This window comes from Ischnura elegans, chromosome 5 (assembly GCF_921293095.1).
Source record: "Ischnura elegans chromosome 5, ioIscEleg1.1, whole genome shotgun sequence".
Taxonomy (NCBI): Eukaryota; Metazoa; Arthropoda; class Insecta; order Odonata; family Coenagrionidae; genus Ischnura; species Ischnura elegans.
Window position 1 is genome coordinate 22,742,825 of NC_060250.1, and position 15,657 is coordinate 22,758,481.

A 15,657-nucleotide genomic window follows, 5' to 3' on the forward strand; every position below is an offset into this window, starting at 1 on the left:
ACGGAAAACTACCTAAAAAGGCCTTTTCGCGGATTACAACAAGTCCTGAAAACAGCGAAATTCAAACTCACTTTTGAAAAAAATTATCCATTTTTGGCGAAAAAAGTTGGCAAATTATTGAAACAAACCATTTTCCGTGGCTGTGGGAAGACATAACATTGAAATTGAAGTTTTTTTGCTATCAAAATCGATGTAAAAACAACTTTTTTCCGATGATCCGTAAAATGACGATGCTTTAAAGTCCGGACCCACCAGACCTCCCCACACACTACGCCACTGGCAGTGACATTCTCCCGTTCACATCACCTTCGGCCACTTATGCCCCCTTTACACTCACCATAGGCGGAACTAGGGGGGGGGGGGGGCAGGGGGGCACATGCCCCCTCAGACCCACAAAAATATGCAAGATTTTTAATGCGGTCCCATTATCATTGCGTTGCGTTAGTTTTGTATCACGAGGTATCCTTGTGCCCCCACCAGAGCAAAATCCTGGATACGGCCTTGCTTGGGCCCCCCCCCCCAGAAAGAAATCCTGGATCCGCCCCTGCTAAGCACGTAGCGACCACGGTCGGAACTACTCTTCTTTCTACTTGTCTATTCATATTGACGCATTTTTCCTCGCATAAATATATCCCTAAAAACTTGTCCATTAAAACTCACTCGGAGCCGCCCTAGGCATATCTCCCAGTCCACGTGTATTTGACAATTGCTTTCATCAGGCCATCATATGTCATGATATGGCCGATTAAATCTTGACAATGCGCCCATGACTTCTTTTTGAGAAAGTAGAAGACTTCTCTTTTTTCCCACTCTACTGACCACTTCCTCATTACTGACACGGTCGAACTAATTTTCTTCATCATTCTTCGCCATTGCCACATTTTGATAGCCTTTTTACTTTGGGTTATTCTTCCGCTGTCGACGTCAATTTCTCACTCCCATAAATTAATGTGCTCGGGATACCGTGATACCGTGATACCGTGCGGGTAAGATTATATGAGAGCGCCAACGTTTCGGGTACCGACTCGCTACCCATTCTCACGGCTACTGATATAATCTTACCCGCGCAGTATCCCGATAAGACTTTTTACATGTTGTTCGTCGGGAAAGAGTTAAATCTTAATAAATGTTTTCTTACCTCTGCGATAGTATTCTCAGCTAGCTGTATATTCTCAGCTATCTGGGTAATTTAACTCGTTTTGTTGCATACCCTCTCTGCCAGTCAAGGGCGTAGCCAGGAATTAAGGCTGGGGGGGTTTAGGTGCAGCTAATACCAGGTTGTGTGGAGGTATGGTATACCCACCAGGATAAGCGGTGGGAGCGAGATTAATAAATTGCGGAATTTTGAGATAAATGGTTCAAAATGGTGAATTTTGCTGCTTTCTGAGTGATATTCTATTTATCCTTATACTATTCCATTAGTAATACCAATCCAATTAAGTAAAATGGATTAAAATTAAAAATTTCTCTGAGCTCTGGGGGGGGGGGGTTTTTTCCCACAAAACCCCCCCTTGTAGCGCCACTGCTGCCAGTGATATTCCCCTTAGTATTTCTTTCTTAATTTGTCCATTACCAATTAATCGACTTCCATGATAGTGGAATCATGCCACAACTCTTGACAATTGGACGGCAATTTTTTCGCATTTCCTTATTCAAAAATTGATAGAGAATAGTAGAATGGGGTATATTTTTTTAATAACTTGTCATTCCCTTTCATCTGCTGTATCGGATTACCTTTATGCGATTTCGTTTCTACGATCATGAGAACAATCACATTCTCACAGCGGAGAAAGAGAAGATCCACCATGGAGCTCCACCAGGTTTGTAAACCAAAGCACCCTTCTCTTTTGTCAACTAGTTACGCGGCGAACACCCGAAAATTTAGAGGAAATCCTCGATATGTCATGGCAGCCGTCTCCAGTATCTGTCTCTATAGCCAACACACCGTATAAAAACACCACCACAAAGCGTATAAAATTATCTCCGCAGTGTAAGGGTTGAGGGTGCAAATAGAGTCTGCAAGGTCTCTGAAAATCATGTCTGGGTAAGTTTCAAATGAGAAAAGTTTCGTAAATTATTCCTCGTAACACAAATGTTCCATTGGAGACTCAGTAGCGTAAACAGGGGAGGGCAAGCCAACTCCCCCAACGCCAATCAATTTTAGCCAAAAACTATAAACATATGAAACAAATTAATTCTACTCCTGTACAGTGCTTTAGCAAAACAGCATCTCATCAACCCATCAATTGTGTAATTTTAAGTTCCAAAATAGCATAAAATGTGATTTCTAGAGATAGAAATGTTTGCATTTTCTCCAAAGGGGAGTTCCATTTCTCCCTGGGTCGTGCCCCCCCCCCCACAATGCATCGTCCTAGCTACACTCCTGATCAGACTACTAATGAATCAAGTGATGAATCGCCAAAGGATTATCCAGATATTGTGGAGTACTGCCTCGCAAAATCATTATTTCCTATGAAATAGATTAAAACATGAGAAAAACAGATAGGGTCTGAATGGAATCCCGAATCTTGACTGACTGTTAAATTATATGAATTTGGAGGAATGGAAGAGGAAAACGTTGGACTTGAATAAGACGACATTTAACCCTTAGAGAGCGGGAACGTTCTTATATATTTTGCACGCTGACTGCGGCATTCACCCAAAATTTTTATTGCTACCTGGATATCTTACACTTGAGCACTTTCCTTCACCTTCTGGATAGCTAAGTGGCTTAACTCTACCAGACCAGCCCTCGAAGGGGGTGCCTCCTGCAGAGGAGGTCTCTTCTGCACTAGCTGGCAGCTAAAATCGTGAACTCCCACAGCCCAAGGGTTAATCCAACAGATTTTGTTCCGAAGAGGTAGAGCGATCATGTACTGATTTAACCATTTTGAACTCCTATATGGACCCATTCTGCAGTCGGTGCCCAGGTTAACAGGTTCCATCCAGGTTCAAATTTGGCTTCTTTGTATTTCGATTCAATATTTCTATGCTCATGTTCGATGCAATGGTCCATCTATTCTATTAAGCTATCAACAATCTTCGTATTACAGTGGATTCCGTTTAATGGGTCCAGCGGTTACTTGGGGCAGCCGCTTAATTGGGGCAGATCTTGATGAACAGAACCCAATAGAGGAATATCCCAGAGTATTCTCCGCTTGATTGGGACAGCACGCCGCTTTAGTGGGCCAAGAGTCGGCGACATAGACTATACTCGCGATGAAATTAAATTTTTTTTGTTTTCAGAGTACTATTTTTTTATATTTTCCTCCTTTCATTTACTCTTATTTTTCACAAATTTATTCTTGCCCTATTTTGAAAGCTCTTGTTGTTATACTATCCGCAAGAGGATAAGACTTTTCTTTAAAAGGAGTTATTAAAAGACATTCATTCAGCATCACCCGAGGCTGTGAAAAATATTTTTAACTAAATTGTTATAATTCTTGAAAATGATAATAAATTAACTTAATTCGCTGATTTATTAATCAAATTAATAGTTTAATAAACTTAGGTTGCATTATAAACATTCTTCATTCTTCTTTCCATCATTTCAACGTTTGTTTACGCCCATATACAAGATAGTTCGCATAATTGGGGCAGCCGCTTAATTGGGGCAAAGTTCACAAGTCCCGATATGTCCCAATTAACCGGAATCTTCTGTAATAGAAATTAAAAATCCTTTATCACGTTCTTCAGTCCACAAGCATAGCCCACGCGTTATTCGCTACGTCTTTCTTCTCGAACTCCTTACCAAGGGGACTGCATAGAGGAGGCCCAATTCCTTCCAACGGAAGGTTGATTTCTGTTGCTACTTAGGTCGCATTTTAATAGATTATTAAAAATGTCCGCAGCGCGGTGATGAGAGCAATGCTATCCATTTTTTTCCAATATTTCGCGGTGTAATGTTGCAAATGCAAGGAATAGCAATGAAAAGCTATGAATTTGATAGATCACGTGATCATTAATGTCAATATCGGTTTACACCCCTAACTACACCCTATTTCCCCGTGTTACTCGGATCAATTTGCCCGACAGCGACGTGAGTGGCGACTTTTGTAAACATATTTTAATGGTAGGCGGATAACAACACATTTAGAGGCCGACTTGAGGATCGTCGTTTGTAATATTCGTGCTTCTTACGAACTAGTGCGATTCACTTTTAAAAAACCGCCACACACCTCCCCATTTCCCGGAGGGCGAGTAAAAGGAATGCGAAACATTGGGCGAAATGGGGCATGGTAAAAGTTAATAAATAATTTAAATAAATAAACATTTCATGGTAATCTTTATAAAATAGATTTCTTGAATTCATTCGCATTCTTCGCATTCTATGATGAAGACAGTTCTTGAAGAAAAAATTATGAAAACAAAAGCGATTAATGTCTTCGGATTCAGTATATAAGGCATAGATCTCCCTATTATACTGAAGACTAGAAATCTAGGACACGCAGAAATATCTCTACTAGTGACATACCATAAAATACGAGCAAATGCATAACTTTAAATGTATTTATACACATTTGACATTCGGTTATAAAATGCAACAATATGAGAGAGAAAATAGGTTATTTCTTGAAACCTCAGAAATACATTGACAGTACTGGACGAGAACATAAATATTTATTTTCAGGCTTGCAAATGAAGACCTTGATAACTAAGCTGAAAAGTTGACGTATAAGTTTCGCATAAATAGTGGTCCATTCATAGAGAAAGTGGAGCAAAATAAATTCCTGGTAACCACACAATCTGAAATGGTATCTTATTCAATTTTTGCTATCCACTGTATAATATATAGAAAAATGAGCAATCTGCGGTTGAAAAATAAATCGCGAGGCTAGAAGGTCAGCAAATTCAAGACTACGGGATTGGATGCAATACACGTGATCAGAAAATCTCCAGACCTATGACTGACGACGAAAAAAAGGCCATTAGTAATAGTATTGCGCAATAAAAAAAAATGCATGGTTTCCAAAAAGAATTTCTTGCGAACAATTCTTGAAAAACATCCCAAATTTACATTTAGGTTTTACATGTGCCCGATGGAAAAACATATATGCCCAATTCATTACGTTGCGCTCTTAAATTGGAAAGGGATCTCAACCCTGTCTTGAAAATTTCAGTACAAGACGGAACATGTAAGGAATACTCACAATTACCGCTTGAGCAACTAACGATATAACGGCAGTCTTTTCTACAATTCCCACTATCCACAGTTTTCGATAATAGACCGTTGTAAAATGAAAAAATAAATAAATCATCAACACATTTCAATGCCGTTCATATGTTTAGAAGCACTAAAAAACGTATGAATTGGCCACTTAGTTGTAATTTTAATTTATCATGTAATCATAAATAGAAAATAAAATTCAGTTGCATATCACGTAGTAATTCATTATTGCATTTGCAATGCTTCACCTGCGACGGTTCCGGAGCAACAATGCTTTCGAAACCACGCGCCAACCGTTACTACGGGACTATTGTTATTCCTCATACGAATGCATTCAGAGCAATCGAGAGCAGACGTTTGACGACTGAAATTAGCTTTTAAGCTGTTAATTGAGCAACTTGAAGTCCAGCATGGGCCAGTGCTTGTGCCGTAAGTGTCATAACCATTGTAGGATAGTATTTTTAGACCTAAATCCACTAAATATTGGCTGATTTTAATTGAAATACGTGGCGGAAAGGATATTGCCTAGCAACCACTTGGATATAATCATCATGCATCCCTTGGCTGGTCGGTCCTCGAAGGATTCGACAGTTTTCGAGGGCTAATGCACAAAAAGTGGCGTATAGTCTTAATTTTGGGAGTAATATCCCTCAGAACGGAATTAACTTAACAATATTCGGGATCTTAAACCTGATGAGTTCGGTTCGATGGCGTGCTTCCTGAATTGAAGCGCAGAGTTCATGCTCTCGTTCTCTTCGTTATGCGAAATCGCTTTCGCTTAATTTCTGCGAGGGCCAATTACTGCGACGAAGCGTATCCATAGTGTCTTATTAAATAAGAATCCTAATCAAAGAAGAAGTAAGGCCTAATGTGTTCTTAAATCGCATATAACCTATGCCCGAGACCTGATTGAATTGAATTGATAGTCACATACAACGAGAAATGCATAAAATAGGAATTTAATCTGCAACTCTTAGCTGATTATGTATGTTTGCATGCAATTTAATTGATATGAGGTTCATAAATTCGTTTTTGATTGGAAATTAATGTGGGAAAGGTCGAACTAATCATTTAAAAAAATCAATTACTCGCTAGAGTGTCCTTTCCTCAATTTTAGTTGATGAACTACCAGCAGTCCTGTGTAATAATGGTAATATGTATATTGTAATAGCCAGGGGCGTATTCAGGACGATATGTTAGGGGGGCACGACCCGGGGGGGTAATATTTGAACATTTTTATCTCTAAAAATAACATTTTATGCTATTTTGGACGTTAAAATTAAGCAATTCATGGGTCGTCGGGAAACATTTTTTTGCTAAAATATATTGGTGGAGCAGAATATATTTTTTTATAGGTTAATATTATCCTCTTAATATATGAAATGCTTTTGGTAGGTTGGCACGTGCCCCCTGAGACTTCTCCCACCCCCCCCCCCAACCCCACCCCGACTACGCCCCTGGATATAAATTTTTTACTTCATAGTAGCGTATTTATCCCTTTCGCATCCTTAAGAGCCTGGCCCAGTGACGTAACTAGGAATATGCATTGGGAGTGGGGGAAGGGTTAGGCCTGAGGGGCGCGATCTCCCCCCCAGGCATGCCATTATGAAAAATGGCATGCCTGGAAGTACATTTTACATCATTTTATGCTTAAAATTTAACTCACGGCAGATGCAGTTATTATACGGAAAAACTAGTCAATGGTTTTAAATATTCTTTTTATTTCTCTGAGGCTGGGGGAATCTATCCCCCTTCGTGGAGGAATTTATCCCGCTCATACCACCCCCATCGTTACGCCACTGACCTGACCTATGTAACTCCCTACGGGCCATCCCTTACCCTTCTTCGCATCCACCTACCCTTGGACGATCGTTTTCATATAGAGATTATAGGACTTTCATATCCTTCATTTCCCTCCAGGCAAGCGAAAACGGCAGGGCGACTGTCAAGACGCGTATCCGCCCGGAAGGAGCGAGGAGGCCTCCCGGGATGATGTCCCTCCATCGGCAGAGGTTGAGGCGAGGGAAATTCCACCACCCCCCAATCCGCCGATGGAGGGCGAAGGAGATGAAGAAATCATCCCGGGTTGGCTTTTTGAGCGACACCATATTGGGGCGGGTGATGCTGGCCCAGTTATGGGCCAGGACCCTCCACGGCACATGCCGAGGGCCTTTCAAGGCGTCGAGGGGATCGGCTACCTCAACTTCCACTTGCGAATTACTGCGGAGGAAGTGGAAGGGCAGTGGGTGATCCGCAGGGTAGAGGTAGTCGCCCCCCTCGACGTCTTGGTGGTCTACCCGGGCCACCCAGCCTTCGCCGTGGAGGTGCGATTTCCGCCGGCCGGGCCCCATGGAGACGGTCCCGCTTGAGGCCCGCAGCCGGCCTCCATCAAGAGGTGAGTGAATCATCTTTTGCGTGGCAATAATGAGTATTTTGAACACTTTGAAGCCCCAGCCCTATCCAATCTCACGGGATACCATGCATTACCATCACATCGAGATATAAAATTCGTGAATACTTACACATTCATTGGTACCATCAGTTATCAACTCATAGCTCTTGATGTTGGTTCGCTAAGTAGTCTGCATTTACTAACTACACAGCAAACCGCCACTATAGGCGTGTGGCAGAGGTTGTTGAATCACCAGCCGCGGACAAAAAAATGTTAAAAGTAAATAAGGTGCTTATTAGAGATATTCAACTGCATAATCCCAACCAGAATTTATTAAAACGACCGGAATTATCTCGAATATTCTTGGAAACAACAAATGCCTAAACATCCGCACAGCAAAATATCTCTCTTGCGTGATCGTTTCTGTATCTGTGAGTTAAACTCGCCCCAACCAGCCAATTTACTAATGAAATTTTAAAATAGCGCATGTGTAATGCTGGAAGCTGAGAATATTGTTTGCGTGAAGAGAAAAATGAAATTATTAGAACGAGATCAATAAGAAAAAATGAACAATGATAAATAAACGCATGCAAACAATCAATCGATCGATCAATAACAATTTTTTGGACAATTTTGACATATTTTTGCGCAAGCCCGAGTATTCCTCGGGAAATATTTCCCTCCAGGGACTCGGGCCCGATTAGAACTAGGGCTGTCGTATTTGATTCCGTGGAAAAGAATTCCGTACGTTTTTCTCGAGCCCCAACTATTCAGCCTTTTTATTAAGCTCTTTATCTAGTCTTGCTTAAAAGCAGGAATGGCAAGTGAAACGAAAGGAAAGGCAAGACCAGTGAAATTTCAATAGTTTCGTTCCCTGGAGCGAAATGTAGAAACGAAACGAAATGAATTTAATCCCGGGGAGCTAAAGTTAGGGTCAGTGGCGCCGACTCCATGGGGCCTGAGCCCCCTCAAAAATTCGTTGTGAGGAAAAAAATGTGTCGGGCTTGTCGATTTTCCCCGTAATATCCAAATATCGAGATCCGAGTTATCAGGGTTCTAATGTTGATCATATTACTCTTCTAAAATGCTTAAAAAACTTAAAACTCACTACTTATAAAATTTGTCGGGGCAAGATCCCCGGCAAGATCCCCCCCCTCCCTCCCCCCAATATTTTTTGTAAGTCGGCATCCCTGCTCAGGGTCGAAACGAAATCGGAGTCGAAACTACTTCGGGTCGAAACTTTACTTAAACTCTGGGACGAAACGAAACACAGTTAATGTTTGGCACCGGAGGTAACACGTGCTTCACCTTCGAACAGTTAAGTTTCGACCCACACACCGAGCACGAAGTGTGGTTGAATGAAGTAGAGGTTCGGCTACCGCCATTAAATGCATGGTGCACTCGAATTTTTACTACTAACAGGGGAACGGTGAGCGCAAACTGGCAGTATATATGTTTAACCTCTCTACATGCATGTCAAACTTCATGGGTCGAAACTATTCTCTCTTATCCCCCTCCACTCAGCTTCTGGTATCGAAACTTAACTATGAGGAGCGGAGTTTTGATTAATTTAGTTTCGTTGCCGGGAGTAAAGTTTCGTCCCGGGTTGAAACTGAACCCCTGGGTGATTTTAATTTCGTGCGGAAACGAAAATAAACCTAAGCCTAGTATTTTCGTTTCCCTCCGGGTCGAAACGAAATATTTTCGTTTCGTTTCACTTACCATGCCTGCTTAAAAGGTGATGTCATTTAGCGGTTCCTGAATTTCTTTTTCGGATTAGGAAATGTTTTATTAAAACAAATCAAAAGCCCTTGGCTTTTCACAACCTATACATGTAAAATCCACGGGCTTCAAAATGTTACGACGTGGGACCAATCCCCAGTGCGAGTATAGTATGGCCTACAGCTTCAAAATTCAATGATGAACGAATACTTCTTGTCCTTTTTTCTCACTGACATGCCTCGAGTTTATTGGATTTGTATGTCGAGGGAATGAGAAGGAGAGAGTAGGGGGTGGGATTTTGTTCTAACTCGAGAAGGACCGGGGTCGCTGCATAGATGGACCCATATCCGTCATTTTAGCGTGTGGTAATCATTTAAAATATTCCTTCGTTTCTGTTAAAATTATCAGATAAATTCATTATACATAACCTTTTCCTTATTTTTCAATACAACTGAGTAATTTGTTACAAATAATTTTAAAATTAAAAATTAAAAATGTACAGTTGTTACGTCTCTCCTGCCTCGCCATCCTTAGCTTACCACACGTCAATCATTATGGCAGATACGATGCTTATTTTAATTCAAAATGTAATTTTCAAGGAATTTCGAATGCATGAACGTGCTAATTAAATCATCAAAATGGCCAGGTTGCCCGTCAATATGACAAATCAGGTTCCTCGAGCAGTGGCGTAGAAGTGGCGGGGGGGTTTTGGGGAAACCCCTCCCCCCCCCCCCCCCACGCGAGAGCTCAAATGAAATTTTAAAGTTAAATCCAATTTACTTAATTGGATTTATATTACTCATAGAATAATGTAAGGATACATGAAATATCGCCCAGAAACCCTTTAAACTCACTGTTTTGAACCATTAATCATATTTTTTTTCTGGGGGAGGGCCCCCGCACCTCCCACTTTCGTGGCGGGTATTCTATAACCCCCAGACCCCCTGAATTAGTTGCGCATAAACCCCCCCTAACTTTAATTCCAGGCTGCGCCGCTGTCTTCGAGTGCTAAACAGAATTAGGTACAGCAATCGATACATGGGCGTACCAAGCGAGGGGGAGCAGGGGGCAGCTGCCCCCCCCCCCAGCAGAAAAAGTAAATTTAGTTCAAATCGAAATTTTTGAACAAATTTTCTTTTAATTCAAGAAAATTGATATATAACATATATAATTAAAATAGAAATATTGTTTCGATCAAATTATTTTAAAAATTAATAAAGCGCTGTTATTTTTGTTTCCTTAACTTTTTCTTTGTTACAACTTGTACGACCATGGAATGTCCCCCTCTAGTTTTGATCCTGGGTATGCCCTTGAAGTGATAGAAAAAGTAAGCAAAAACGTGATGGCCAAGGGGTACTTTAAAGTGAGTCTCCGTTTTGTGCTGACATCGAGGGGAAATTGAAATGCTCCTCTAAATATCAAGTCGATCACGTTTGTTTTCTTTACCTAATTTCTCCACCAAACTCTGTTCTGAAAAAAAATCACTTGTACCCCTTGGCGTCTCACCCACCTCATTTGTAGCTGAATTATTTGCGCTATGAGGGAAGGGTGGGGAAAGAAAGGCTGAGAGAGACTCGGCTTTGCCATTAGCCTGATCTTGACAAAAGGCGCCGAGGAGACCACGGTTTGAATTTCCATCCGACAGTAGTGACAAGGAGACATCGCAAAAGTGATTTTCGGGATCTACATTCGGATGTTATTTTCTGAAACTATATAGGTAAGGTAGAAAAAGTGTCACGGTCAAAGTGTCAAAAATTGATATTAAATTTAAAAAATCGTGAAGTAACTAAATAAAACGAATGGGTGATTTCAAAAATTAGAAGAGAGAAAAACTATTTCCGACACTGGGACTCGGTCCCTAGACACTTTATACAGGTTTAATAACTAGCGCCCTAGACCACACCGCCATGGCCATATTTGAGAGATGGAGTTTACTCAATGGATGTGATGCTGCGCGAAATCTTTACAAGCGAGCATCTCTCGAACCCGGGCATATGTGGAAGAAAGCCGTGACACTTTTTCTGCCTTACCTCTTTAGTTTCAGAAAATAACATCCACATCCAGATCCCAACACATCACTTTGTCGATGTCTCCTTGTGAGCTTTAAGTGGCCTCCGATGAGCACTCCGATGAGGAGAGGTCAGGCAGTCTCTGAAAAATCTCTGCCATCGCCAATATATGAACTCGGTGAATGCCTCACTACTTTGAACCCGGAACATGATGATTTTTTGTGGACATAAGCCTACATTAACGCCTCTTTTAAGAAAATCTACCAACCTTCGATCAAAGTTTTAGTGAATTATATTCTAACGCAGTGGTGTAACTATGGGGGGGGGGGGGGAATGAGGAGGATAGACAACCCCCAAGCCCTCAGAGAAATAGAAAAAATTTAAACTATTGCCTACTTTTGGTATTCAGTAACTGCATCAGCTCAAAGTTAAATTTAAAATGCAAAAACGATGCAAAATGTATTTCCAGGCATGTCATTTTTCAAAAGTTTTCCCGGACCCCTTGGGCAGCGTATGATCCACGGGGCGGAGGGGCCACGTAAATGCCTAGGTTATCCTTTCATGACATGATGTGAATCAAATAGCCATACTTGAGACACAAGATATTTCGTCGATATGAACAGCGATAGTATGGCGAGTGTGAAAACTGGATAGATCGCGAAACACAGCCAAGCAAAGGAATATGGATTCACACACTAATGACAAGATAATATCCGCATAGGGTTCACGCGAGGATTGCATTCCTGCTCAGTGCTAGCTGCGTTTTTTTTCCAAATAAAATAATCTTTATGACCTCTTGGTTCTCAGGCATTTTCTAGGAATTTTTTCCACGTATGTCAATTTCGAGCTTCTCAAAACTCGTCGGTGTCCATCTGCATCGGCTGTATTCTTCGAATTAGATTGTCTTCAGCGGTTTTCTGTTTAGGGAGTGGGCGTGCAAAAATATTTTAAGGATAATTTTATGGCAGCGGAAAACTTTGATCTAATAATATGAAAAGAGAGATAAAATAATTTCTTGGATGACTATTTATTGGCTTTAAATTGTTGGACTAAGTTAAGAATTATTAAAAAAAATATGATTCGAACACCGAATTATTCATCAAATTATTAAAAAGGTATATTTCTTATTTATAATAATAACAAATTTTGGATGGCTATTGTAATTATTATATAATCTACAATATGTCGGTTGGTAATATTGTGTTTCTAAATTTTAAGTACTTAATGATAATATGTGCTACCTATCAAGTAAAATACTACGCTAGTAAACGCTATTCAAAACTATAATTTAACCTTTATATTTCCTTCATTTTAGGACCATGACATCTCGGTCCTCCCCGCCCCAAACATGGCGCCAAGAACAGCCAAAGGTATGTGAAATATGCTCTTTTTATTGTCCCTATAAACTTTTTGTTTCTTAACCCTTGCACTTATTTTTCACTTATTTAAAATGAGAATTTTCTACTTAATCATTATAATTGTTGTTGAAAAAAATAAATTCCCCTAGGCCGTACTATTTTCTGGGCAAAAAGGTGGGAAATTGAAAGGATGAGAGGGGGTGCAAACCTGAGTGTATGTGTGATTGCGACCTTTGTTCCTTGGAGCAAATCCTCTAGGTGCGTGAGTGAGCTTATGCGATTGATTGTTTCATAGTGTTTCAGCTTTATTTTTGTGTATTTAAATTGTTGGACCTCTCTGTCATCCTTCTAACTTCCCAGCCCCCCACCTTTTTGCTCAGCAAAGAGTGCGGTCTTGGGGTATTTATTTTCTTTCGACTGTTAAACGGCCGTAAATTGTTCAATCACCTGTATAATTATTTTGGGTGCTATACATTTTGCCATTTACCATACAGCATAAAATACCACGTAGTTTAAACATATCCTTAATAGAGCTTAAAATGAATGCGTTATTGATATTACATAGAAGCAACATTGCAAGCATACTGGGTTAAACTAGGCAGGATAATGGTATTTTCCCCGCTTTGAAGCCGTGTTGTTATCGATAACAATCGTCAAAACGTTACGGATTTTTTTTATTTAGGAAACTCCTGCCATACACCTGATACTATTTCCTTTTTAATATCCTGACAACAAATGTCGGCCTTCATCTCGTATTTTCGGCTCCACCTCTAAGGGCTTTGCATAGTACACTAAATACTAAGCCGTTTAATGTACTGATTGCACTGGAATGTCGTCAAAGTGAATTTCGTGAAGTACTAAAGAATCGCTATTGTCATGTTTGTGTGCTCATTACCTCATTGGGTTTTTCGAACAAGATGTTGAAGTCACAAGTCCACACTGTGGCACATGTGGCGAGGGTCGTGCTTACTTAGTCACTGTCAGGAGTGAAAACCCCCTATTTTGTCGCTGGTCGGCGACGACGAATGTCAAAGCACTGCAGAAACAAGTGACTTTGTATGCAGTCACGCGCACGGGTGCAAAGTTAAATACACCAAAGGATGAAGCTCGCCATTAAAAAAATATTTTACTTAGCCGGGATTCGAATAGTTTTGTACCAAAGGCGTACCCAGGACCATAACTAGGGGGGCAAGCCATAGTCTAGGGGAGGGGGGGGGCAAGCCATAGTCTAGAGGGCGGGGGGCAAACCAAGTTGTGACATTACTTTATGAGATTATTTCCTTGAAAAAATAGTTTTATTTTAGATACATATCTTATTCAAATACATATCATTTTTCGTGGGTTTAATGAAAATGTCTTGAATGCTTTCGTTTCAATTCAGTAGGTACTGATTTTCCGATTTTTGCTTCTAGGGGGGGAAAGGGGAGGGAAGACAAACGATGGTAGTAGCAAAATGGACGGTAAAACTTTTGGCAAATAAAATTTATGACTATTGGCTTAGAGGCGTAACTGCCAGATTACATGACAGGAATTGTGAGAGACAAATTCGATTCTTGAGATGGTTTAACGACTTCCTTTGGAAAGTTTGCTCATAAAAGGCTTTTTATAATTTTTAGAGACAAGTAAGGTTTACACATTTAATTCTTTCATCGATTTTGATATTAATAACAGTGATAAATAGTTAAAAACTGCGACAAAACAATGATGAGGCGGAAGCGATTGATTCTTACACCAAATATATACATGGTTATATAATCACTATCACGTATATAATTTACGCATTGATTTAATTTTTTTAGGAACGGAAAATCACCATAGCGTCCATCCATTAATTACGTGAGGCGATTTTTACACTCCCTACCATCCCCCCTTGGTGAGATATCGTGATAAGTATTTGGCTCGACCCCCACCCCTTTCCTCTAATGTCACGAGAGATTGTTCTAAAGGCGTATTTTCGGTGTAAATACGGTAATATGTGCTTAATTGAGTTGTGTTTACTAGAATAACAATTTGAGATCAGTTAAAAGTAGTTTCTAAGATAACTGAGATCGCAATTGTACACTGTTTCTTGCGGAAAAAAATTACGTAATACTTGCCCGCACCCCCACTCTCCGGCACGTGAGATTAGTTGAGAATCGGTTAGATCGCCCTAAACGCCTCGCGTAATTAATGGATGCCCCCATATTGGTTGAGAATAATCAATGAAGCAGTATCAATTTGGCCATACGTGATGGTGCTTCGGTAAATTGCTGTATCTTCTGTTGCATTTAATCTTATACTTAAAATTCATTTCCCAGGCCAGAACACCAGGCCACCTCCTCGCTCCAACCCTGGAGATTGCGTCCATGCAGGTAGGATACCTTTTTTCATCTTAATACTCTTATCACCTACCAAAATCAGGTTATAGTTCAACCATTAATTCGAATTTATAGTAATCGAAGTTATCCGAAGAGAAGTCACCATATTTTTTGACAATCAGTCTATTCAGCATTTTCATTATCACATACATTCAAATACCTAAAGCAAATGGGAATATACGGGTAATAGCCACGGTGCTAACTTTACGATATCACCCGCAGATCACACATTGTGCGAAAAGTCCACAGAGAAAATCATTAGCTTTGACAAGGATTCGAACCCGGATCCACCGATTTCCAATCGAGTGCTTTAACCAGTTCAGTTACAGAAATACCTGTATTACCCATATCCTGGGGTAACAGCAGTCGTTAATGTCATGTCCTACTAAATGGTTGTAAAATAAGAATTATGAGGATTTTAGATGACTTAGGCACGTTAAACTGAAATATTTATGTTTATTATATTAAATAATTCCGCATTTAAGAAATCACAAAAAAGTAAACGGAAATATGGACTTAATATGAAGTCAATGGTTAAAAAAATATCTTTCCATGGTAAAATAATGCTGAAAATTTTAAGGGCACTGCCAATAGGCTTACATAAGTTTATGAGCTTTTAGAACCTTAAGTTAAATTTGAATTCCGAAGCACA

At 40.2% G+C, this 15,657-nt stretch overlaps 1 protein-coding gene across 1 annotated transcript; it reads left to right on the plus strand.

Moving 5' to 3' along the window:
• Nucleotides 1–5,531: 5,531 nt before the first annotated feature.
• On the plus strand, nt 5,532–15,013 carry LOC124159798. The gene is made up of 4 exons (XM_046535716.1): nt 5,532–5,596; nt 7,088–7,562; nt 12,606–12,660; nt 14,946–15,013. The coding sequence occupies exons 1-2, from the start codon at nt 5,578–5,580 to the stop codon at nt 7,534–7,536; spliced, it is 468 nt and encodes a 155-aa protein (XP_046391672.1). The 5' UTR covers nt 5,532–5,577; the 3' UTR covers nt 7,537–7,562; nt 12,606–12,660; nt 14,946–15,013.
• Nucleotides 15,014–15,657: the final 644 nt, after the last annotated feature.